At 37.3% G+C, this 24,950-nt stretch overlaps 5 protein-coding genes across 11 annotated transcripts; 2 read left to right on the forward strand and 3 right to left on the reverse strand.

The window, feature by feature from the left end:
- Positions 1–70: 70 nt before the first annotated feature.
- On the reverse strand, positions 71–1,567 carry LOC114720204 (putative pentatricopeptide repeat-containing protein At1g10330). The gene has a single exon (XM_028905819.1). The coding sequence runs from the start codon at positions 1,565–1,567 to the stop codon at positions 155–157; it is 1,413 nt and encodes a 470-aa protein (XP_028761652.1). The 3' UTR covers positions 71–154.
- A 7,550-nt stretch (positions 1,568–9,117) lies between these two features.
- Positions 9,118–12,180, forward strand: LOC114720219 (protein Mpv17). 2 transcript variants are annotated; one of them, XM_028905839.1, is made up of 6 exons: positions 9,118–9,467; positions 10,359–10,514; positions 10,598–10,730; positions 10,813–10,852; positions 11,740–11,882; positions 11,963–12,180. In XM_028905839.1, exons 1-5 carry the CDS (start codon positions 9,180–9,182, stop codon positions 11,825–11,827), a joined length of 705 nt encoding a protein of 234 aa, XP_028761672.1. In that variant the 5' UTR covers positions 9,118–9,179; the 3' UTR covers positions 11,828–11,882; positions 11,963–12,180. The 2 variants fall into 2 exon arrangements, with proteins under 2 accessions (XP_028761672.1, XP_028761671.1); XM_028905838.1 differs by having other exon boundaries at positions 9,119–9,467; positions 11,958–12,180.
- A 1,054-nt stretch (positions 12,181–13,234) lies between these two features.
- LOC114720220 (uncharacterized protein At4g28440-like) lies at positions 13,235–14,507 on the forward strand. The gene is made up of 2 exons (XM_028905840.1): positions 13,235–13,592; positions 14,140–14,507. Exons 1-2 carry the CDS (start codon positions 13,349–13,351, stop codon positions 14,328–14,330), a joined length of 435 nt encoding a protein of 144 aa, XP_028761673.1. The 5' UTR covers positions 13,235–13,348; the 3' UTR covers positions 14,331–14,507.
- A 108-nt stretch (positions 14,508–14,615) lies between these two features.
- Positions 14,616–17,791, reverse strand: LOC114720221 (protein NUCLEAR FUSION DEFECTIVE 6, chloroplastic/mitochondrial). 6 transcript variants are annotated; one of them, XM_028905846.1, is made up of 4 exons: positions 17,567–17,791; positions 17,022–17,143; positions 16,254–16,307; positions 14,616–14,964 (listed from the first exon to the last, which is right to left on the reverse strand). In XM_028905846.1, exons 1-3 carry the CDS (start codon positions 17,707–17,709, stop codon positions 16,300–16,302), a joined length of 273 nt encoding a protein of 90 aa, XP_028761679.1. In that variant the 5' UTR covers positions 17,710–17,791; the 3' UTR covers positions 14,616–14,964; positions 16,254–16,299. The 6 variants fall into 6 exon arrangements, with proteins under 6 accessions (XP_028761679.1, XP_028761680.1, XP_028761678.1 ...); XM_028905845.1 differs by lacking the exon at positions 14,616–14,964 and adding an exon at positions 15,096–15,520; XM_028905843.1 differs by lacking the exon at positions 14,616–14,964 and adding an exon at positions 15,689–16,021.
- A 793-nt stretch (positions 17,792–18,584) lies between these two features.
- LOC114720218 (probable transcription factor GLK1) lies at positions 18,585–22,514 on the reverse strand. The gene is made up of 6 exons (XM_028905837.1): positions 21,743–22,514; positions 21,053–21,193; positions 20,367–20,705; positions 19,840–19,896; positions 19,589–19,705; positions 18,585–19,151 (listed from the first exon to the last, which is right to left on the reverse strand). The coding sequence occupies exons 1-6, from the start codon at positions 22,226–22,228 to the stop codon at positions 19,002–19,004; spliced, it is 1,290 nt and encodes a 429-aa protein (XP_028761670.1). The 5' UTR covers positions 22,229–22,514; the 3' UTR covers positions 18,585–19,001.
- Between the last annotated feature and the right edge of the window lie 2,436 nt (positions 22,515–24,950).

The raw sequence follows: 24,950 nt of genomic DNA on the forward strand, positions 1-24,950 counted from the left end.
ACTGTCAGGAGCCCTAACTATCGTTGATTACGATTTAATACTCAGATGCAACATTATAGAACTTGGTCCCCTCCTCCTTTCTTCAAGTATCCGTTCTTCTCCTCCTTTCTCCAAGTATCCGTTTGGGTGGTCATTTGGTTGAGAAGGGAGGAAATTATTTTAAATGAACCATGCTGAATGCTGGAATTTTCTGAATTCCAATCTGCATCATTTCTTTCCTCATATCAGCAGCATGATCCCATCTTTCTTTATCTGCGTTGATGCTTGATAATAACACATATTGGCCGCAATGTTGTGTCCGAGACTCAAGCAGCTTTCTTCCCATCTCTTCTCCAAGGCTTATAGCTCCATGAATTCTACAAGCACTCAGAAGAGCAAGCAAAACAGACGTATCCGGCTGAAAAGGCATATTATTTATGATGTCAGCTGCTTCCTCCAAATGCCCTGCTCTTCCCAAAAGATCAACCACGCACCCATAGTGCTCCATTGATGGTACTACATCATAGTAATTTGACATTGATCTAAACAAGTCCAGTCCTTCCTTAACAAGTCTTCCACGAGAACAGGCAGTAAGAACTGCTACAAAGGTGATACTGTTGGGTCGCAGCCCTTCGGCCTCCATATATTCAAACATATTCAGAGCCTCCTCCTCTCTACCATTTGAAGCTAGTGAAGAAATCATTGCATTCCAAGTGCAGACCTCTCTGGAAACCATACAGTTAAAGACATTCACAGCATAATTAAGGCAACCCATCTTCCCATAAACATCCACCAGTGAAGTTCCCACAAAAACTCCCAAGAAGATCTCATTCATTACAATGTATCCATGCAGCTGCCTAGCACAATCGAGTGCTGCCTTGCCATCGAGATTAGCACAGGACGAAAGGACACTCACATACGTAGCCTCGTTTGGCATAACCAAGCGATCCAAGACATCCCTATGAGCCATCATCTTCCCAAAAAGCTGAATGGCCCTGCCAAACTTGGCGCTCCTTGCAAACCCATTTATCATAGTTGTCCAAGAAACAACATCCCGCTTACACATGCGTTCGAAGAGTGACATGGCAGACTCCATATCCCCATGTGTACAGAAAGCGTGAAGCATTGCATTACACGCCACGATGCAGACATGAGGAATTTCATCGAACACCTTACAAGCATAAGCTAGATTGTTACTACGAGCATAGAGAGCAATAAAAGTGGTCTGTACAAACTGGTCACTTAGAACGCCCCGCTTGATCACTTGCGTATGAAGAGCTCTTCCCAAAGAAGGAGAGGGAGAAGCAGCTTTGATGAGGGGAGGAAATGTATGGTCGTTGGGCGGGACTTGGCCAGCGAGCATGTGGGTGAAGAGAAGAAGGGCCTTGTGAGAGATTCCAGAAATGTGATGAGCTCTGATCAAGGCGTTGTATAACAGAGTGCTCGTCCATCTTAGATGTGACGGTGCATTAGAGTAATGGAGGAGGTGGCCATTGATGATTACCTGGGAATGGATTTGGGCGACCAATCTGGTGTGCTTGATGAATCGTTGCAGAAGGGTAAGGAAAAACTCAGGTGAGCGAGTCATACAAGCCGCTCTGCATTCCTCAAGCTCTGGGAAGCATCATTCTCTTCAACCAAAAGATAAACACGGCATCCAATCACCGACTAATTTTATTTTTTATTTTTGGTGGGAGAATGGCTGAATTTTATCAACTACGTACACTGCAGTCAGTTGGCTGAACGGAGAGAATTCCCATCCCGCCTCGAGAACGCGTCTTCCCTTGTTGACGATAGTGATTAAGATTAATTTTGTGAATTGCCTTGTTAGTTATTAGAGTTGCATAAAAAGATTCATTTGGAAACGCTCAAACAAAATATGTTGCAGAACAAAATTGGGAGACATAGGGCTGGTCTAAAATAGCTTATAAGTATTTTTTTAATAGTAATTCAAGTATGTGAAAAGAGTTTTTTTTTCAATTTATATAAAATGTGTTTATAAATGATTTCTAATATTCTGCCAAACAAGTCCCTAGAAAAGAAGATCAGAGGAGGAGAATAATAAAAAATACAAAAGAATAATTTCATTAATAATTTGTATCAGGTAATTGGAGTCGACCAAGAATATGAATAATATACATATCAATGGGAATGCTACACTCCCAAACTACATAAGACAAATGTCATTGCTTATTTCCATGTCACCTAACAACAAACACAGTCTCTCTCCCGATCTCTACCCGGCCGCATCAAATGTCATGTCCGTGAAAATCTAAGAGACCATAAAACATGTAAAACGTTTTTTAAAATTTAATTTGAACCGTTTAGATAATTATGTTTTACTCGTGGTTACAAAGAAACTATACAACGGTATGAATGAAAAGAATATATCTATATATAGTTAAAGTTTAATATTACTTTCGGTTCTAATTATAAAATCTTATTTGTAAATTACAAACAAAATCTTATAATTAGAAAACATGTTAAGAAAAATAATGAGATTTGGAAAGAGTGGATGGTGTCAATGGTGGATGGGCTGGTCGTCGCCGGAGCGGCATCCTTGAGAGGGATTACAGCCGCGGGTGTAAGGATTAACAGGTTGAGGCTTGCATCCTGCTGGGTTTCTGGGGCTGCAACCAATTGCTGTGTTTCGACGCATTGCGCCGTAGCCTATGTATTCTTCCTCCCCCTCCTCTGCTCCTGCCATTATTATTATTCCCATCACCATCACCACCACCACCATCGTCGTCGTCGTCATTTTCCCTCCTCTTCCTCCCATTCTTCTTTCTTTCTTCTGATCTGTTCTACAATTCTGCTGCGTCCGGCTATATCCTCCCTTTATATAATCTCTCTTTTTTTCTTTCTTTCTTTATTTTGGTCTATAATAAGTCTTATCCCTGATGGTGCCGACTCCTCTCTGAGCCGTAACTCCCTCCTGATCGCTACCTATACATATTACTCGTTCGTATATGCATGGGATTCATAGGTCACCCTTTTTTCCCTCCCTACTTTAATTATTTATTTATCAGTACTCACCACGTCTAATTAAGTATAAGGTCGTGATGAGTGACAAAATAATAATGGCAAAACTGATCAAAACTCTGTGGAAACTCCATACTTCAAAATGTTATATTGGCAAGAATAATGACTCAACATATTTTTATAAGTATCGGTATTTTATAGGATTTTACTATACACATAATAATAGACAATAAATTTCACCTCATTAATTTTTTGGGAAAAAAAATTACAATCTTCATGAATAGGTGGAGGAGCTCTTTGCCATTGGCGCATTGGCTTCAACCCCAGCTGTGCTGCTTCCTGTGGCCAACAAAAGGCATTTTTTCATGATTAGGCAGGTGTTCGTCAAAAATTTAAAAACAAACAAAGAAATTAAAGGCTTTGGAAGTTTAATGTGTGTGAAGATTTTGTATTAATTACCTTCTGCTTTAATTACACGCCTTAATTATTCCATTAATCTTGTCTTATTTCTACTGTTGGCCCAACTAATACTAATATTGTCTCATTCATATAATTAGAACAAATACTGCATCTTGTTTTTAATATAATAGCTAGTTTGATATTTAATTTGATCTTAAATATAGGATTTAGGATCCACTTTGCCCCTTATGTTTATTTATTTATTTTTTAAAACAGTCTTTGTAAGTTGTAATAATTACACATGTTAAATGTTTCATCAAATACTAATTCTAGCTAATACACATGATTAATGAAGGTGTTTTAGAAAAGACATTATGCATATTGATTACAAATAACTAAATTAACAAACTTTCTTAATATATTCAAATTAGTTAACTAGTTTTTATATTAATTATAGGTGTAGTATTATCTGTGAACTTTGTGATCATTACATGTATTAGTTCGCCTAGAATATAACGATTTATACTACTGTAAGACAGACCCCTTTCCCTTGTCAACAGAGGCCATGTGTTTAGAAAATATCTGTGAGATGCAAATTAAATGGCATACGAAAGCTCGAGACTTGAACACGATATGAAACAGAAATTTTTCTATTGCCAGTAGAACTTCAAAGGCTTGATTTTGTGAGTTTTCAATTCGAGCCGCGTCATTTTCTAATTTCCTCGAGCAAGTCAATCCTGCCTAAATGAATACTTTCTACAATATCAAAATTAGTTTTGATTCTAAATACAAAATATCAATTCATTTTATTTCTGAAAGTTATAATTTTTTTTTGTATAAATTCTTCCTGATAACTGTACTTATTAAAAGTGTTTTTCAGTAGTTTCCCAAGCAAATAATTAAAAACAATATTTTAAAAAAATTAATGCATATTTTTCTATAAATAACTGATTCAATTAGATTTATTAATTTGTATAAATTAATTATCTAACTCACACGTTTAGGAACAAAGAAAATAACACAAATTGGCTGCGCAGTGTTGTGTCCATGATTCAGTCGCATTCATTTTGCCATAGGAATGAGTAAAACACGAATGCGTTGGTTATGTCATTAAAATATTGTGCAGGTTAATTTGTTAATAAAAGGTGGTAAATTAAATAAAATTGCAGAACAAAGTGAAGAGAGTAGGAGAACAATAAACATAAATAAAAAAGGAATAAATTGAATTAATGATTGGCCGTAACATAGAGCTTTACAGTTGACCACATTATTAATGGGAAAATGGCTTGCTGTTTAGGGAGCAAGAGGGATAGATGCGAGAAGGCGACGGAGAAAAGCGGGGGAAATATTATTAGCGGGCGTGGGGCGGGGGTTGATCACCGCTGGAACGGCAGCCTTGAGCGGGATCACAGCCTCGGGTGTAAGGATTGGCGATAGGTTTCTGGCATTGAGACTGGGATCGGGGACCGCATCCGACCCCTCTGTCCCGACCCAATGCCCCGTTCCCGATCTCCTTTCCCTCTGCCCCGCCCGTCACCATTCCCATTATCAGCATCCCGCATATCAGCACTCCCATTATTCCCCTCCACTCTCCCATCTTCCCTTCTTCTCCAATCTCTCTGTATGTCTTTTTTTTTATTATTTTAAACCAGCTATCTGTATGTCTATTTACCTTCTACCAATCTCCCCCCCACACACACATATATATGTATGTATGTCAACTTTTTAGTAAATCCTCCCATAAAATCTCTCACTCCATATATATCCTTGTCTATAATAAGCCCTGTATATGCGCATGCATGCATGTTCGTATATTTGCCACAAAAAGGTTACGTTGTGTGTTGTGTCGTGACCTTCCCCTTCCTCCGGTATCTGACCCTCCGTCTTCGCTCCTGAATAGAGATATTACCCATTATATATATGTGTGTATATGGCATGGGATTCATATATGCATGCATACCTCTATCCATCTAACCATTTGATGGATTCAGAGAAACACTAACTCCTCCGCCTCCAGAGCACTCTCATTAAACTAATTTGAAGAGATTAAAAAGACTAAATAAATTATTTTAAAATACTTATATTTATCTTTTTTCTTCTAGATTAATTTATCAGTCTCATGAACTGATATACAATCAAATGATATTTCTATATACACGTATGTATGGCATGGGATTCATATATGCATGCATACCTCTATACATCTGACCATCTAACCATTTGATGCATGTAGAGATATACTACCTCCTGTCTTTTTATTTGACTAATTTGAAGAAATTAAGAAAATTTAATAAATTACTTTAAAATATTTTTATTTATTATTTATTTCTAAATTAATGTGCCTGTCTTATGAACTGATATACAATCAAATGATGCATATAAGTATTTTAGAGAGAGATCATGTAACATATGATATAATCAAGCAATTTATTTAGCTTTAATTTTTTAATATATTTAAATTAGTTAACTAAACTAAGTTTTATATCAAGTACAGGAGGTGGTAATATTTTACAAGACTGTACGGTCCCGTTTGGTACAAAGCGTTGAAAATTATGGGTAGATATTGGTATTAAGATTAAGAAAATCTATTAAAAAAGTATTTAGTACGAGATATTTCTTATTATATGGGATTGGACAAACTCATGTATATGGGATTGGATAATACCACGGGAGGAGAGGGTATTCTCTAATCCTACATCTGTAAGTTTGTCTAATCTCATATAATAAATAATTATTTATGCTAAATATCTTTTTGATGATTTGTTTCAATTACAATCCTAGTTTCTATTTCTAGTTTTAAATGCCTACATATGGTAATCATATCTCATATTATCTCCTATGCAGACATATATGACACTTGGCGACACGCGCGGAGTGGAGATGGATGAGTCCAAGGCGCGAGTGAAGATTCGCAGACGGTAAATTTGCCTTCAATCCCTCGAACGTCATGCAAAGAAGCCGAGAGACTTCCAACAAGCGTTGTATTTATTAATTGAACGTGTGCTAACTTTAATAGCCTGAGTACGTAGTAATTATATGTCTTTTCAAATATAGTAAATAATTTCAAATAATAAAATATTAAAACTCAAATTTCTCATTCAGATATTAAAATCAAATTCACATACTCTTTACTAAAAATATACTCTCTCTCCATTTTTTTTATAAGCTTCAATCTTTTAAATGATAAAATATTAAAACTCAAATTTCTAATTCAGATAGTAAAATCAAATTCACATACTCTTTACTAAATATATACTCTCTCTCCATTTTTTTCATAAGCTTCAATCTTTTAAATAAATTGGTTTTTTTATAAGTTATCCTTTGAAGATGTATAAACGCTTAATTTTTTTTTTTCATTTTCATCTCTAATTAATTATATATCTTTTTTTTAGTCTCTATTTCTACTCATTCTCTTTTATTCTTTTTTTACTATTCTCTCCGTAAATGTATTTGAAAAAATAAATTATATTTTTATATTTTTATTATTTTTAACTCATTTTAATCAAGTTTTAAATTGGAAAAATCATAAGAAAAGATATTGAAAATAGAAAAATTATAAACAGAAACTCATTATAATATTAGTACTGATTTTGATAATAATTTTTATAAACGGATTCCTATATGGAATTTTTTAATTTTTAGAGTTTTTTTTAGCGATTTCTCCTTTTAAATTTGTGTAATTTAATTACTTAAAGCTTATAAACATTGGCTGCATTCATCATTTACAGGGCATCCACAAATCAGTATGGTTTCGTACTTTATGGACATCGCAATTCAATTCTCATCGAAAGGGGCGGTTCTCGCGTAGGCAGGGCGACAAGTTTTGTCATTCAAACTCAAAAACTAATAAACAAACGAAATCGTTTTATAAATTTCAATTAATAAAAGAAGACCATAAAAATTAAATTATTGTAACATCAATTCATAGATGGAAAAATATCAATAATATTATCATGAATAAATTGTTAAATAAAAAATTCATCAAAACTGAACCACATTACTCCATTGGTTATTTCGATTTTTGAAGATGTAAATGTTCCGTCTGATTTAGAAATTCTCGAGGTGGAAACCGAGTGACTGGACGGCCGGAACTATTAGTCCAACTCTAAATATTAATTGCCGGTACGGCAGTCTTCAGAGGGATTACAGCCTCGGTTATAAGGATTGGCCTTGGGCTGCTGGCATTGAGATCGGGAAAGGGGTCCGCATCCGAGGGACCGGTCCCTACCCAGTGCCCCGTACCCGATTTCAGCTCCTTCTGCCCCACTCATCGCCATTCCCATGATCAGCATCCCACATATGAACACTCCCATTATTTCCCTCCACTTTTCCATCTTCCTTCCTTTCTTGGCTTCCCCTTTTCTTCTGTTCTCTTCTCTGTCTATCTTCTACCAATCCCTCTCTATATATATGTGTGTGTGTGTGGGTGTGCCAACCTTTTAGCCAATCGTCTTTTAAAAAATTTCACTTCGTAGTTCGTGTCCCCATTCTTTTTTTATGATTGTCTATAATAAGCTATACGCATATATGCATCTTCAAATGTTTACCACCAGAAGTTGCACTGTGTCGTGACCTTCGCTCTCTTCCTGCAGTATCTGACCCAGTCCTCCCTCCTAAACATAGATATTACCCGTTATGCGTCCATGCTGCCACTTTGATGTGGCTGGATTTTATTTTCGCCTTTCGTTGTACGCGTTACTCCCAAGGTTTTAATTGTCTTTTGCAGCTAGAATGGTACACACGGTTATTTTTCAATTCATTATTATTATTATTATTATTATTTTTTAAATCTCAAACCTCCTCAACAAGTTTAGGCATACTTATTGGCTACTGTGAAATTGGAAGAATAGAAGTATATTTGAGGATGAGTTTAGGTGGCCAGAAAACCCAAAAATGATAACTGATCATTATGTAAACGAAACTTTATTTACTTTAGGGAAATATGGTGGTGTGGGGGGAGGAAACAGGAGAGGAACATCATATGGGAAATGCCTATGGAGGGATGGATGAATCTTAATACTGATGGAGCAGCTAAGGGGAACAATAATCTTGCAGGATGTGGTAAACTGATCCGTGATTGTAATGGAAGATGGTATAAAGGCTTTGCTAAGAAGTTAAGTTTGTGCTCCGCTGTGAGGGCTAAAATTTGGAGAGTCATCATAGGTTTAAATACTGTAAAAGATTCTGGAATTAAATTTTTTATTGTTAAATGTAGTTCCATTCCTGTTGTTAATATTTTGCCAACCCTAGCTTTGAGACGAGTGAGGCTGTTAATGTTTTTGAGGAATCTCCTCAGTAAGTGAGAAATTTGTTGTATAGGGATATTGTAGGGGCTGCTTGTCCAAAAATGGCAACAAAGTAATGAGATGGGCTTAGACCCAGTTTTATTCACCAAAAAAAAAATCTCAAACCTACAATAACAATGAAACTGGCCACGATTTTCCCACCGGAAAATAACGCTTGAAATTTTGCCCCTGCAGCATTTTCTTGGTTTTTTAAATGGATCTATTTTGTCTGTCAAAATTCTTATTTAGAGACATTTTTTTTCTCCCCAAATTCAACTCATTTACATTTTTTCCTCACATCCTCTCCCATTTCCTTGTACCAAAAATACCCCAGAGTCAAGTCCCTGGTCCCAATCTACTAAAAAGAAATTATACCATTGTTTGAAAAATAAAATTTTAAATTTTCAGATTCTTCCTTCTTTCGAGCTAAAGTGAACAGCTTAGCCACCGCTAATAATAAAGCGCGCTTTGTTCTCTAGCCGCGCTTCAACTAGAAACACTCACTCCGATTCGACGTTTTCTTTTCTAGCAGAAATGGACGCCATCGGCAGTGGACATTACGGGCTCTGGAACTGGAATCCTTTGCCTGGGAAGCCCAATTCACGTCGTCCTCGGCGGCAACGACGCTTCGATTCCAAATCTGAATCCTATGATTCGGCCGACTCCGCCTGCAGCTCCGGTTTTCGTTTCCCCTTCAAGCAGGCCGTGGCCGCTGGCTCTCTCGCCCTCACCGGCGATACGATTGCTCAGCTGACGCAGCGTTGGAGGAAAGCAGAGGCTACGAAGAAACGCTCTGCTCTGGATTCTGGTGGGGCCGGTCAGGTCAGTGGAGATTTATTTCAATCTTTGGTCTTATTGCAATGAAGATTTTATCTGTCCACTTCCAATTTATTGTTTAGTCATAACAAGACTGTGGGAACGGATGGCTCAGGGACGCTATGGCTGATTGGAATACAGCTAGGTCTGATAATTTTTAAGACAAGTTGCCGTATAAGTTGTTAAATTTCGGCTTTACATGAAACTAACCTGACAATGTTTCTTGCTTCTCTGCCTCTTTGGGTAGGACTTTAGTGGTGCTTTATTTCAGATGAAGTGAGAAAAAGGAGTAATATTCCTATTGTTGACTTTTGAACTGCTTTCTGTGGATTGAGATAAGAAGGAACATATAAATCCACACTACTCTTTATTTAATTGAGATGAAATTATGGACCTGCAGGGAATTGTTTTTGCCTTGATAATATCGAACTGCTTAAACGATGATGACATCAATATACGTGAGGATTGTCTAGAAACATTTTGCTTATGTTATGTAATATAGTCATCTAAACTCATATTGCCCTTTCCTGGACCTGACATTGACTCTGAACACTAGCCTGTCCTTGGATGAGGAATTTGGTCTGACAGATGGTTGAGAAACTTGATGCTACAAGGTCTGACACTTGACGTTATCACTTCAAGTTATCGTTCTACTTTAGATTAGTTTTAAGGCACTTCAACCTATTGTTCCTGTATAGATTACCAAAAGGTCTGGACACACTTAGTCACCGTACAATCAATGCATCGTAGGATTTTATGTAAACTGCAAGCGTAACGGTTAAATCTTGTCAAAAGCCCCGTTTAATGGATCTAGACATTTTGCGGTCAAAAGAGGGCTCCTAAGAATTGCTTTGCTGTTGTAAGTAATGTTATTATTGATCAAAAGCTTTTTGTTAGGATGAACTGTGGAACCACCTCTTGGACCATGATTGGCTACGTGCCTTGCGAATGACTTCCTATGGTTTCCTTTTATATGGCCCTGGATCTTATGCTTGGTACAAGTATCTTGACCACATTTTGCCCAAAGCAACAGTGAAGAATATAATGGTGAAGGTATGTTTAATTTACAGCTTTATGCTTTTGACAGCCACGAAATGTTTAGTTTACATCTTTATCCTGTTTTCCTCTCTTGGCAGGTTTTACTAAACCAGATTGTTTTGGGACCTTGTGTCATTGCTGTCGTTTTTGCTTGGAACAATTTATGGCTGGGAAAACTCTCAGAGCTTCCAGAAAAATACAGAAAAGATGCCCTTCGCACACTGCTTTTTGGTAGAAACTGCTATCATTATCATGATTTGGTGATGCATATTACTTATGTGTTAATGTCTTTTGATTTGATTTTTCTATGTAGGATTTAGATTCTGGATCCCTGTCAGTGCATTGAATTTCTGGTGCGTATATACTTGTTCTCTTTTAGAATCTTTTATTGTTTCATAACCCTTTTATTATCTCTTAACCATTCAAGGTAAATGATGGGATATTTTCTGATATTATAAAATGGTGTAGAGAGGGACTGCATCTATGGATAGACTTAAAAACTTAATCAAGATTTTGGAGATTTTAAATATTCTAAAACCATTGCTCCAGGTCTAACTTTTTAAAGATTTTGTTCCCGCCAATTCATCAAGAGATCGTGGGCTTAAAGATTGTTGCTTGGATTAGGGGCAATTGCATGTCATCGTAATAAATCAATTCATGTTGAATTTGTGACTTAGTTAGTTATATTGTTACATATATAATCATGACCTCAGATTTGTTTGGTGATTTTAAAATTTGTTTTCTAATTAAAAGTTTTGCACTCTTAATCAGTGTTTTAGTAATTATTGAAGTTCAAAATTGTGCCATGGCTATTCATTTAGATGCCAGTTGGATATGCTGTATTAATAACATCTTACTTGTGAGTATGACATGAGTTCAGTTCAGCTTGTTAAAGGGCATAAGAGTTCAACCGGTAATCCAACGTCAAGAAACTTCTGTTTTTTGCTTATTAACTGCAAAAGTTTAAAACAATTTGTATGCTGTGAAACTTCTCGGCACATTTTATTGAATGAAAATGAAAGATGGTATTCTAGTCTTGAGATTGCTTGAGTAGGATTTTGTTCTATGGGTACCCCCGAGTATTGATTATGTTGGCCAAATGTAATGGGGAATTTACTGATATCACATGCCTGTTTTCGCTATTTTCTCGAGTACTATCATGTCACTGTTACATAGTGATCATAATCTGGTTAATATATTAAGCGAGCATTCATTGGCAATGTGCATGGCATCTGAGCAGGGTGGTGCCACTTCAAGCTCGAGTGGCTTTCATGTCTACGGGCTCAGTATTCTGGAATTTCTTCTTGTCATCAACAATGAGCAAGTAAAATGCGTGGAGGAAATTTTCCAGCAACTTGGGTTGTTTGAAGATTTCAGCATGAGGTATTAAATTATATGAATACATTGTCTTCTTATTAACCAGGGTAGTTATAACATCAAATCTTGTTATGTGTGTAGATTAGCTCATGGTCTTGCGGACTTGGGAAAGGATGGTTGTGTGGAACAGGCAATGATTTCAATATAACATTCTCAGGGTTCCGTTCATTCATTTCAGTTGAACGTAGGTTGCTGTGAAAGCCCCGCTGAATTTTTGTTCTTGCCGGTTTTTAAATGAATATACAGACTACAGAGACGACGATAGCTCATTTCTTAATTGTATCGCAGAATTCTACTACATTAAATAAATCCTTTTTATCCGGCATTAACTTGGAACCACGTGCATCCAAAGCACCTTTTATAAGATCAATGTAATTGTATGTAAACCTAGAGCAATAGCATGATGAACCTAGAAGTCTCCGGCCCTATTGTTAAAAAATAGGCGAGAGGCCTCGGTCAAGTTAAACAATATTAGTGAACGAATACTTTTATTTTTTTGGGCCTTTTGGAATAGAACAAATCTTGTTTCTAGTAACTCTGTTTTCTGTTTTTGGTACCAAAATTTTGTAACTCGAAACAGTCGGACGTTCATGCCACAAGATCAAATAATATGCGTGCTGCGATTGATTTTTGGGAATAAATAATCAGATTTTAGTCTTTGTATTTCGTATTTTTATTATTAAGATGTAAACTCCTAAAATTGTCAAAATACTATTCAATTTAGACTCTGGAACTGGCGAAAAATGACTTCGGAAAAATCGATTATTCGTTTATTATCATTGTTTCATTTCGTTATTTTTTGAAAATTTATAAATTTTTTCAGCGATTAAAAAGAAAAGAGAAGAAATCCATGATTCCATCGAGAAACGGTGAGATATACCCCTTGTTTAATTGAAAATCTTTGCCATGGAAAATGCACTTTGTTTTTTACCAGCATGAAAATGTACTTGTTTAATTGCACAGCATCCATATTGATATATGAAAATTAAAACAAATTAACACGGAACCAAATACTAATGATGAATCCATATGCTAATTATGAACCTGCCCCCTTGCAAGAAGAATAAGAATTATTGAGTTTTTATCCTCACGTCCATATTTCTATTTTTCTCTCTTGAAAAACACCAAATTTATAAAAAAATTTAACGCCACACTAGCACTGCAAAAATGTCAAGCATCTCTCTCTCTCTCTCTCAAAAAAATTAATATGGAAATCCTAATCAGACCTGTGAAAAACACTTTTTGGCCAAATCGTTCGTCCTAGTGGTTTTTGGGCAGCATCTTGGGCCTCAGGCGCTTTAGACCTACATTGTAATGGGTGAGTAGAAAAGCCCATTAATTTCCGCTCAGGAAATGAATCAAAATTCCCAAATCCGAAGAAACGGAGCCACTAGGGTTAGGGTTTCACTTGGACGCCTTTGATCGATCAATCGATTTCATCCTCAATCTCTGGAATCCTGTTGCTTGAAGCCATGGCAACGCCTGCGACGACGAAGAGAAAGCCAGTATTTATCAAGGTGGATCAGCTAAAACCCGGTACAAATGGCCACACGTTGACCGTGAAGGTGATCAGCTCTAATCCAGTGAAGACTGTCAACAACAAGGGCAGTCGATCGTCAATGGTCCTTGGGCGGCCTGCTCGTCCCACACTCATCGCTGAGTGTCTTGTAGGTGATGAGACTGGCACCATCATTTTCACAGCTCGCAACGAACAGGGTATGTTAACATGTTAAAGTTTAATTATCATTGCATTATTCACAAGAAGTTCGGTTCGATTCAAATGAAGGGTCACAGTAGGATTTAGGAGTCTTTTTATTGCCTGGATTATGAGCACTCGCTAAAACCTACTATATATCCCCAGAGAAATGCTGAAGACAGGCTAATCATAATTTTACTCAAACCAATAAAATCACCAATGCGGTGTCATTTCATTCTTTTCACGACTCATTTTTTCCGCGTTTTACACTGTTCTATCAAGTTATTGTAGTAGCGTGAAGCATGCCAGTGTTGGGAATTGGGACTTGTGCTGCAATTAGCGTTTTGCCTAGTAAGATGGGTGGAACATGGGGCTCGTGCATTGGTAAAGATATGATTTTCGGGGAATCTTTCTATGATCTCTGGAATTAATGGTTTCATTGATGGCTCGTACTTCTTCATGTAGTCTTTGCTAAATGCCATCTTCTCTACTTGTGTTGAAAAACACAGGAGTATATGTTTAGTCCACATGTTGTAGATGGATCATTAACCGGTGACTTTTGTACAGTGGATATGATGAAGCCAGGCGCCACCTTGATTTTGCGAAACGCAAAGATTGACATGTTCAAGGGCTCGATGAGGCTTGCAGTTGATAAATGGGGACGTGTTGAAGTAACCGAGCCAGCAAAATTTGAGGTCAAAGAGGATAACAATCTTTCTTTAGTGGAATATGAACTAGTTAATGTTGGTGAGGAGTAATTTTAGCGTCAGGAAGCGAATGCTTTGTATTAAGGGAGAGTTTCTATCTTTTTCACGTGGCCATTGAACTATTAACTGCAGCACAGTATTCATTTGGCACAGCCATGACTGTTCAGCCTTGAAATTTCTGTAGTAAAAGTAAAATTTATCTTTCAGTGAGCAAATACAGTTGCCTAACATGCTGAAGCAAATATTTTTATAGAAGACCTGTTACCAGGCAAAATAAAAGAAAATTTTCAACTCAGCAGATTCATGGATGCTTCAATTTGATGTCACGTTCCATGCTGTATGAGAGATTGATGAAAGATCTGTTCCCATTTTCACTTTGATTATACAACTGTTAACCCATGGTGGAGTTCAATAATGGCGGGGACGTTGTTGCAACATCGGGTTGCATCCTCGCTCGTCTTTTTGAAAAAATAAAGCAAAAAGAATTCTTTAACAGTTGACATCAGAGTTCTCAGAGTGGCTAATTCAGTTTAACTTGCTTGATGAAATGTGGAAGCAAGAAGAGAATAAAAAAAGAAGGATGGCAGATGTAAGAAAATAAATGTTGTAAGAAAACCAGCATCAAGAAGCTTGGTTAATCCCGAAGTCCTCTGGTGCCAATGTTGCGTTTAGGGAAGTCACAGATCTAGATAAACAAATACCCGAATCAGATTTTGAAAGAATTGAAGAAAGGCAACCGAATTTAACGTGTTCAACCACAAGTCTATATAGCCAACTCATTGAATCGAAATCGTTGATGCAAAGAAAACAAGTCGATCCTACTTAAGCCCTCATCATACTTTCATCATCTCTTCGTAATACAGAATTCTCATTTTCACCACATACTTCGTAATCGAAATCTTTAAGCGATTCAACGAGAATTCAGGATAAATTCAAAAGCAATTTAATAAATATTCAATACTTGCGACACATTTTCCCCTTATTATTCAGTTATCTGCCTGAGTTCCAAATTTTGAGCACTATGGGCGACATGGATATAGGTAACAACCTTAATGCGTCTGAAACAGAGAAAAGTACAGCTGGTCTAATCATCAAGTATCATAGTCCAATTTACCATCTTCCCCCTCCAACGGCTCAGTCAAAACTCCTAGTTTTTCAGCAGTGACGGTTTCACAACGCTGATTTGTACATAATAGATTGCTCGAATCTTCTGAACACTTATCACACATCATCATTGCAATCTGATTAAACAAAATTCATCAGTATAACCCTTCGTTATCTATTGCCCCTTAGCATGCAAGAAAATCAAGGAAACGGCATGGATTTGAATCATAGTAGTTATTATGAAAGGTTTCAAGCAGCAGCACAATCACGCTGCACAGAAATGTACAATAATTGAAGTCAGCAGCTCATCAGTTAAAAAGTGCCCTTTTTATTTTTCATAATTCCTGGAATTTGTCTTCTACAAGTGTAAAGAAGTTTGACCAGTATAACTGAAACATAGAGACATCACTATATTCCACCACGCAATGCAAGCAAGGCGTATAGTGCATCCGTTCAAAATGTCAAATCAATAAAAATTTGGAGAGCGCACAAATTGCTCTAAATAATTTTAAGCCAGCGGTTATAGGAATCTAGTAATTCTTCCTAATGATCTAGAAAAATTTGTTTAAAACCCAACACAGCAAGAAGTCCATATCATCCATTTTTGCTTCTTGATCTTCATCTAGTCTTCTGTAGGCCTACAAACAAGAGGAGCAGCGTGTATGGCTTCACTAAACGGTTTAGATGCAGGAGTGGGGAATACTAAAGACATAATCCATCAAATTGATGCAGCGGATGTAGTAATATTATAAACATATGTTCAAGAATTAATATATGAAAGGCCTCCTTTCATATGTATATCAATAGCATTCATATCATTTCTCATAAGACTCTGGTAAGTTTAACCCAAGGATTGAAAGAAACACTAACCTGAAGATTAAATTGAAGAAAGAACATCAAGGAATCCTACAGATGTTTAGCTACCTAATTCAAAAGTAAAATCCAATCATCAGGCAAGCTACTAGAAGAACTACCATCTTCAGTGCATATGAATAAGATATGGCTGCAATACTAAACATGTTTGCTCCAGGAATCCTAGCAACCCAATTAAAAAGAACAAACAAGCTTATGTTGTCAAAGCGATCATACAATTAAAGACGAACCAAGACTAGCGACCCAAACAGTCCAACAGTGGGCCCACGTTACATGATCTCTTTGGTGCAATATTTATATCCATGTTGATGTGTAAGTGGATCTTAATTTTAATTCTAAATCCAGAAAATTGTCTCCTCTACCATGCCTCTGTAAAGTTCCAACCCATGCCTCTGTAAAGTTCCAACCAGCATGGGCATTCATACTAACTATACACCGAAACAGGAGTCAGTAGATTAAGCTTCAAGCTAGAAGCATACTTCATCTTAAAGAGCCACCCGCAACTGCTTCTATACTGTCCAAACTAGCTTTTGTGGTTTTTTTGTCCACTTCTTTATTATTACACAAAACTGGCACTCACTTGCAAACGCAAGGGGGTTGTTCTAGTTCTTAATAAATATTGAAATAAGCAGAGGAGAATATTATCAAACCCATTAAGTCAAGCTAATCACAACCAGATCAACTATCTTTCACATTTCAACCTCATGAACAAAACAATCACATACGAAGAAACACAATGATTGACGCCAACGGTGTGGAAGTTACCTTCAGGAAGCCACCCACAACTGCAACGAGAGATGGAGAGCATTGATGTCATCAGTGCTGAAGCAGTTGCCGTATGATATGGCAGCATGGATTCCACACAGAAACTCAATTCGACAGGACACCTAATTTAAAAGCATGGATTCCACACAGAAACTCAATTCGACAGGACACCTAATTTAAGTAAATAAGAGAATTTCCATCCATAAATTTGTCTTATAAACAACGCTACACAACGTATTATAAGAAAAACGAACACACCATCCAGTTTTGAAGCATCCGACCCTTGCTACCATTAAGAAGGTTCAAAAGTTAAGCTAATAATCTAGCACCGCGTTTGGTTTATGAAAAATCGTCTAAAGGCAAAAAACAAAAGGTGGACAAAACCACGAATAAGTTCTCCAATGTTGTGCCAAAACAAATGCAATGGAGTTTAAAGTACATTTTACTTTTCTAAAGAAATAGATTGAAAAACAGAAAAGCATAATGTTCATGTGGCTTGCATTCTCTCCTATACCAGAAAATAATAACAATGTTATGCAGATTACCTGACAGTGGAATGGGATGAAGGTTTTCTGGATGCGAGGCGGAATGAAGAACGAGTCGCTCTTGCTTCCGATGCAACACGGAAAGCAGAGGAGCGAGACGAGCAAGAACGGAACAACGACCTAACGGCGGCTGAGGATGCCATTTCGTGATCGGAAACGATAGCTGATGCTTAGCCTTGGGAATGGTTAGGGTTCTTGGGCAATGGCTCGGCAGGGCAAGAAGCTAAAACCTTGCATGAGGGTTCGGTTACAGGGCTTAGGAATTCCTGACCCGGAAAAAATTAACACGGGTCTCTTTCGGTTCGGACCTTGCTGAAGGATCAGGAATCTGTCTTCAAGTCCAGCCTCCGAGTGGGTCGGGGTCCGATTCGCCTTCGGTTTCCCCGTCCGAAACCCCTCTCTTGGCACAACAGCCTGTTGGGCCATTAAACAACCTGGACTTCGTCTGGCCCAAAATGGACCGTTCTCAACCATAGGCCTCGTTTGAAGTCTGGGACTCCTGCGTGTATTAAATCTGGGCTTCACCATGTTTTTCAAAAAAAATGTAAAAGGTAAATTGAGCTCAACTTTTGCAGAGGAAGATAATCCATTTCCACCCCTGAAAGTAAGAAGAAACTACATCAATATGAATTTATTAACATTTAATGCCCGAGTGTTTAGTGTTTACGCAAAGGAAATAAACTAACGAAGAGATCCTAAATAGTTTCTCAGCTTTTATCAGTGAATAAGCTTTATTCAGGAGAATGAATTAGCAAAACTGGCTGGCCACAAGCGTGTGTGATGACTCCGAAGTTCATAAAATTCATTTTAACCGAAGATAGATGTGTCTTTTCTTTTAGTTTCGTATGAATATAGATGTTTTAATTCGATGTACAGTATCTGCCATATCAATTGGTGAAGTATTGTTGTGAAGAACGCATATAAATATAATCTTTCATATTTCAGGCCCAATACTATATATTTCTCATGTTCTTGATCAGCAGAGCCGACGGAAATTCAACAGTGCAACTCTTACGTATAGCACTTAACATCATATAATTTCTCTTTGGTTACGGTCCCTTAATTTCGTCAAATAAAATATCGACTTGATCCCATGCACACAGACATCGAGGCATATGAAAGTTAAAAAGAAATTAGTCTCTAAAGCTTTTCCAAACACTTTTGATCGAAGTGCTTTTATTGCCTGATCTCCCAGAAACTAAGACTAAGACAAAAATTAATTACTTTATTATCACATACACAAAAAGGCTAGTGAACAAGTTGAACTGTGATGAAAGAGAGAATCCTCAAAAGTAACTCTCTTAAGCAAGTTAATGAGAAGTCGTCGAATTAGGGTTTCGTGGGGCCTTCACAGCTGGTCAGCACGCTTAGCAGCAACCCAGAAAGGGGGAAAAACCTCCGATGTAGAGGACATCATTGCTGTTGAAAAGCGAGGTCAAGCACACGAGGGTGGAATTTTTGGAACTCCTTGTCTCTGTAATTCACCCATCACGCTGTCTAGCTCTGGAGCTTTAAGCCCAAGAGGAAGCGGCAGCCATGGCTTTGATAAAACATCTCCAATAGCTGCATCTACGCTCTCCTTTGACTGCACAAATCAGACACAATATTGTTTCATTCCACATCTCACACGCATGTAATCCATTATTTTGCTCACTCAACTGTGTTTATGTTCAAGCTATATATTTCTTCTCTTTTTTTTTTGAAACAAAAAGTTTCTTTCATGAGTTTAAATGGCAAAGTTTTTGTATTGTAACTGGCGTTGCTAGATATGACGAAAGTAGGAAGATGATCTTTAATTTGAGAAGTGCATGAACCAAACAAAATGCTGCCCTTGTTCACAAAGCACATATAGACCATTTTATAGGAAAAAGCCAGAGAGGAGAATAATATAATGAAAACAAATTGCATAATTATAGTGGTTTCTTTCTTGTGTTTAGTGGGGAAGTAAAACAAATAATTGTATAGACCTTGGGTTCTAATAGTATCCTTGAGAAAGAACGAAAGAGATGGAGAGAAACTCACTGGATGCGAATCAATGAATGGCCGAGGACTGGGTTGGTTGGTGGGGACGCCAATGCCAGGATCTACTTTGTACATGGCATGGGGTGGAATACCCGGGACAGGAGGAGAGGGAAATCTCTGCGCATATATACACAAAATTTCTTAATTTCTATATGGTGATATTTGAATTTGCTGAAGTATGCAAAGTAAAGTGAAAAGGAAGAAGACAGCCAGAGTGGCTCCAAAAGAGGCAGGAACGAGTAGTCACGTACCGTTGTAGTCAGAGGCTGAGGAAAGCAAGCTGGTCCTGGCGTTAGTGCATTGGGAGCCTGTAATGGTAACCAAGAATCTGCTGTTTAGACCCAGAAAGTTATACGCACATGGAATATTTCAAACTCTACAGACTTGGTTCTTTTCTGAAATTTCTTCACGTAACTGCCAATTAATTATTAATTGCTTTCCCTCAATCAAGCCACCACAAGTTGATTTTTCTTATTTGTGTCAAATCATTTTAGTTTCTCAACTTTGTTGAGAACTTTAATTCGATTAAGTGAGAAGAACGTTAGCCCCAATGGCTTTTGCTGTTTTTGAATTTTTATTGCGAGGACAAAAAATTAAAATTGTCAAATTAATCACCTAATAACTGATGAGAATACCTCTTTTTTATTGGCTTAATTATTCCATAATCTTTTTCCTCAAATTATATATTCTTATGTAAACGACGGGGTTTAAATTTTTGAATGGGGATGAAAGATTAAATACTAAATAAATGAACTAATATTGAAGGATAGGGAGTTACCGGTTGGTGCCAATAGGAAGGATTAGGAGGCGGAGGAGTGACAGGAGGCGCCCAAGCGAGGTGCGGCGGCGAAGGGGAGTGTGGAGGGAGATGCTTAGGCCACAATGGCAAGAAGGAGTGGTCCACGGTGGGATGGCCCCACACATGTAAGGCTCTAAAATGCTGCATTGGCGGCGGCGGTGTCACCGGAGGGAAACCAATTGTCGGTGCTACTGGGAGCCAAGGGCTTCCCTCTCTCTTCCCTCCTCCTCCTCCTATACCATAACATTGTCTTCTCTTACTCCAGTTTGCTGCTTCTGCTTCACGTGCCAACAGGTGTTTCCTGTGGGATCGATATTTCTGCGTTTCGAACCACACATCTTAGAATTCTCTCCTTCAGTATATATCTCCTATTCTATACATACTGCTCTAGTCTAAGTACCCAAACATATTTGTGTCCGTTTTTGGCTGGTGCGTGTATATATAGTAAATTCAAGCTTCCAACAATTTTCGCGTATGAAGAAATTAGGGAATTTTACTTGTTTTCTTTTTTTGGGACCGAAGGAATCTTACTAATTGGAATAAAAATATTATTACGTGATAAGATATATGCTGTAGAAAAGCATTGTTTTTGTTTGGCCTCTTGGAGCTTGAGATTTACAGTAGATGAAAACCAAAAGGCGAAGAAGAAGAAGAAGGATATATACTTGAAGATGGCTGGCTATGTTATGGCGAGTGAGACAATCGATTCCCATGATTTCCAAAATTCTCGAAGGCACCGCCTTATCTACTCCTAGTTGCTCCACTGCTTGCACGAATCGTCTGTGCAATTCTGGAGTCCAGTCCACCTTCATATCACCAAGCACAACAAATTAAAATAAATAAATAATTCAGATGAAGATGACGATGACGATGAACCATAATACTCCTCCGGTCCTTATTATAAAACCCCATTTGACTTTTTATTTGGTCCTAATTATAAGACCTCAATTCATTTTGTCTCTTATATTTATGTGTTTTTTTCCAAGATAATCCTTCTAATAATGATAGTTTTAGTCAATATACTTAATTAGCAAGGATATTTTAGGAATGACAACACTTATTTATTATAAATAACCAATTTAACTTACTTCCTTAATCTCCTCAAATAAGTCAATTGGGTCTTATAATTACGACGGGAGGAGTACTAATCATAGGTCAGTATTTCTCTCTCTTCTGGTTATCGCACCCGTGAGCTCTTTTGGAACACAGGCACTTTGTAAAAGCAAGACCGTAATTAATGACTGTGACAGAGACAGGACCTTCAGGACTAGCTCAGCCAGCACATGAACTTCATCGGAAATTCGAAACCTAACAAAGGTGTTTGTGTTGTGAGTTACGTGTAATTAATTAATTACCTTCACTTTTCTCTTCCCTTGAGAATTCTTTGACTCCGCTGATGATTTTCTTCCCTTGTCAGCTTCCTTCTGAGACGGCTTCACCACCGCGGATTCATCCCTTTTGCTCACTATCTCCTCTCCAGAATTGGAACCCGAGCCGAACCCCGAATCCGAGGACACCTTATCTTCTTCTCCTTTCTTCGTCGACGTCGTTATATTCTGGTCAACTTTATTATTGACGTTTTCCAACGAGACCGATGAGGTGGCCATCTCCGATTCCTCGCCGGCGCTGAGAGAGAATTCGGCGAAGATCTCGGGGTCCATTTCCAAATCCGGTAGGACATCACCGACGTTGATGCCGACAAAGATGTCGTCGAAGTTGATGCTTTCCAATAGATTCCCATCGGAGAGGTCAGCGAATTCATGGGACTCCATCGAAAGTCTCTCCATCTCTCCTTGTCCTTCTTCATCTTTTGTGCTTCTAAGAGGTGACACCGCGAGCATCAATAATCCCGGACTCCCACCTCTAACGAAACAAACCTCAATCTTCTAATCTATAATCTATAATTAACAATAATAACGAACTCTTCTCAAAATATACTGTAGAATTAAGCAACACAAGCTAGTGCTCGAAGTAGTGTGATTTGAAGCGACTGATGAATCTACTGGGATTTGAATGGCTTTGTTGCTCTTTTTTCTGAGTGGGGGCGTAGTGTAGAAGAATTGAAGAGTTTGGGATGTGAACCACCACTTGGAGAGAGTTTCAAAGACCGAAGAGGGATTTGCTTTAATGTTTTTGTTCGGGAGTGTGCTAGTTGCGGTAGTGTGCGTGTGTTGGTATGCATGTATATAAATTTTGGGTTTGTGGATGGGAGAGCTTTTCTTTTTTCTTTTTCCTTTTTTTTTGGGTGGAAAATTCCGAAAACGATCGTTTCGTTGATATACTATACTATAATTAATAAATGGACATTATTAACTTGATACATATGTCTGCAGCAAGCAGAGATAGTACAGTGAAAATGAAAGGGATGTGTGCTGCCTTACTGATGTTGGTGAACAAATTAATTGACCGCTGTATTTTTGTGGCTCCCTCATTAAAAGTTTATCCGTTCCCAGTCTTATCTTTGCCAATACTTCCAAATGCCCACTTAATCATTCTTAGCAGCTACCTAATCTCATGTCTTTAATTTTTTTAATCATTTTTGTCTCTCCTTACATCAGTGTTTCTTCTGTGCCTTCCTGCTTGGGATATTCTAGAGTGGTCCAGTTAGGGCGTGTGTTTCTTGGGAGTTAGAATTACTGCTCCTTGAGGTCTGTCGCTATGATTTGTGAGGTGGGGTTTGAGAGAAGGGAGGGGAGAGAAAGACGAAGGGCGAAGGTATTGAGCAAGGGAAATTGAAGGCCCAATGCACATATGAAAAGGTTTCACTAAAGTGTGAGTCATAACATGTCAAACTAAGATTTAAATTTCTGTCACGGGATTGATTTAAATAGAACGACAAATTTAGTTATCCAAAAAAAAAGAAGTTAAAGTGCAGATTTCTTCGTGATCAAAGTTTCAAAAGAAGAATATAATAATTTGATTGGAGATATCTGTAATTCATTGCCTTAAAATAATGAGTATTGATAAAATTGATAGCAGTATGAATTATATGAAATGATGCTGCATCACCAAGAGTTTTATATAACTGATGGCTCTGTTCTTGAGTAGAGCCGGGAAAACGGGCCGAGCCCGTCGGGCCGGCCCGTTTAAGCCCGTTTAAGTCGCGGGCCGGGCTTGTATTTTGAAGCCTTGAAAGAGAAGTCGGGCTTAAAAGGGCCAGTCCTGTAGGGCCGAAAAATAAACGAGCCGACCCTGTAGGGTCGCGGGCCGGCCCGTTTAAGCCCGCCAATATTTTTTTAAAAAAATTTATATTTTTTTCTTAACTTAAAAAGAAAAACCCTAACATTTTACACATAATATACTCTTAGTTTTACTTACCCCCACTGCTCACACAAATGGCATTCACAAAAAATAAATCACCATAATTCTAAGTATATTAACAAAAATGTGTTATTATTTATAAGTTGTCAAAACCTATTCAAATACTGTATGTGTTATTTTACAATCTTTATTTATCATTCTTTCATATTTTTTATACTTGAAATAGAATTGGTTAAAGAATCTTTTGAATTAAAATAAAGATCTATATCATTTTTATAGTTAGAAACAAATTTAGAACTGGGGATAATGAACTCTTTTCTTTTTTGTCAGTAGGACAAACAATTATTTTTTATGTATACTATGTTTGTTAGTTAAACTTTTTTGTTAATTATTTATAATTAAACAAGATCATCCATATTGTAATTATTTACTGAACTTAGTGTTTATTTAGTTGTTTATGTCTGTCCTCTATTTAGTTTGTTCATTCAATAGACTCTATTATATTGTGATAGATGTTTTGACATAATGATGTTTATGTTTGTGACTTATTTATATTTATATTTATATCTTTTATTAGTAATTTTATTGTTTCATTTTTATTATTTCGATAAAATAGGTAAAAATAATAATAAAAATACATTTTAGTTAAATGGGCCAAAAGCCCGCGGGCCGGCCCGAGCCCATTATCTCACGGGCCGGGCTTGGAAAAATGCTTCATTTTTTAAACTCGGGCTTAAACGGGCCAGCCCGTTTAAACCCGAGCCCGTGACGGGTTGGCCCTGTAGGGCCGGGCCAGTCCGTTTTCCCAGTGCTATTCTTGAGCAAGAATGGGAAGAATCGTCACTTGAGGGGGGGGGAAGGTAAATTAACAATGATTCACGTGGTTAAATTATTTTGATTAGTATCTTTCAAAAGATGCTTCCTCAAGAGCACATGGAAAAATTTCATTGAGATCTATGATATTTGGCATTTCACTTTTTTTTTTTTAAACATTAGAAGAATTTCAACTCTAATTCAAACTCTGCCCATGCGTATTTGTCTTGATCACCCCAAACGGTAGTATTTAATAAGTGTTTGTATATATATGCTAAAATGCATTAATTTTCAGAGAATTATATTTATTAATCTTGTACTTAGACTATAGATGACAAATTCATACTACAAGACATAATAAACAACTACCTCCAATCTTTAATATAAGATCCCGTTTGACTTTTATTTTGGTCCTAAATATAAAACCCCAATCCACTTTGTCTCTTATATTTACTCAATTTTTTCCAAGATATTCCTTCCAATAATTAT

Source organism: Neltuma alba, unplaced genomic scaffold (assembly GCF_004799145.2).
Source record: "Neltuma alba isolate B1F8T4 unplaced genomic scaffold, ASM479914v2 tig00011970_pilon, whole genome shotgun sequence".
Classification (NCBI taxonomy): Eukaryota; Viridiplantae; Streptophyta; class Magnoliopsida; order Fabales; family Fabaceae; genus Neltuma; species Neltuma alba.

Bases quoted from the DNA above. Each gene is read 5' to 3' on its own strand.
- LOC114720219 (XM_028905839.1), top strand. From the start codon at position 9,180: ATGGACGCCATCGGCAGTGGACATTACGGGCTCTGGAACTGGAATCCT. The intron at 10,515-10,597 runs GTATGTTTAATT...CTCTCTTGGCAG, and splicing joins TGAAGAATATAATGGTGAAG to GTTTTACTAAACCAGATTGT. The intron at 10,853-11,739 runs GTGCGTATATAC...GCATCTGAGCAG, and splicing joins GTCAGTGCATTGAATTTCTG to GGTGGTGCCACTTCAAGCTC.
- LOC114720218 (XM_028905837.1), bottom strand. From the start codon at position 22,228: ATGCTCGCGGTGTCACCTCTTAGAAGCACAAAAGATGAAGAAGGACAA. The intron at 21,194-21,742 runs GTAATTAATTAA...GGTGATATGAAG, and splicing joins AAGGGAAGAGAAAAGTGAAG to GTGGACTGGACTCCAGAATT. The intron at 19,897-20,366 runs GTAACTCCCTAT...TTACCATTACAG, and splicing joins CTTCCTATTGGCACCAACCG to GCTCCCAATGCACTAACGCC.
- LOC114720204 (XM_028905819.1), bottom strand. From the start codon at position 1,567: ATGACTCGCTCACCTGAGTTTTTCCTTACCCTTCTGCAACGATTCATC.
- LOC114720221 (XM_028905841.1), bottom strand. From the start codon at position 17,709: ATGGCATCCTCAGCCGCCGTTAGGTCGTTGTTCCGTTCTTGCTCGTCT. The intron at 17,144-17,566 runs GTAATCTGCATA...CTTTTAAATTAG, and splicing joins TCATCCCATTCCACTGTCAG to GTGTCCTGTCGAATTGAGTT. The intron at 15,521-17,021 runs GTAACTTCCACA...TTGTTTAATCAG, and splicing joins TTGTGGGTGGCTTCCTGAAG to ATTGCAATGATGATGTGTGA.
- LOC114720220 (XM_028905840.1), top strand. From the start codon at position 13,349: ATGGCAACGCCTGCGACGACGAAGAGAAAGCCAGTATTTATCAAGGTG. The intron at 13,593-14,139 runs GTATGTTAACAT...ACTTTTGTACAG, and splicing joins CACAGCTCGCAACGAACAGG to TGGATATGATGAAGCCAGGC.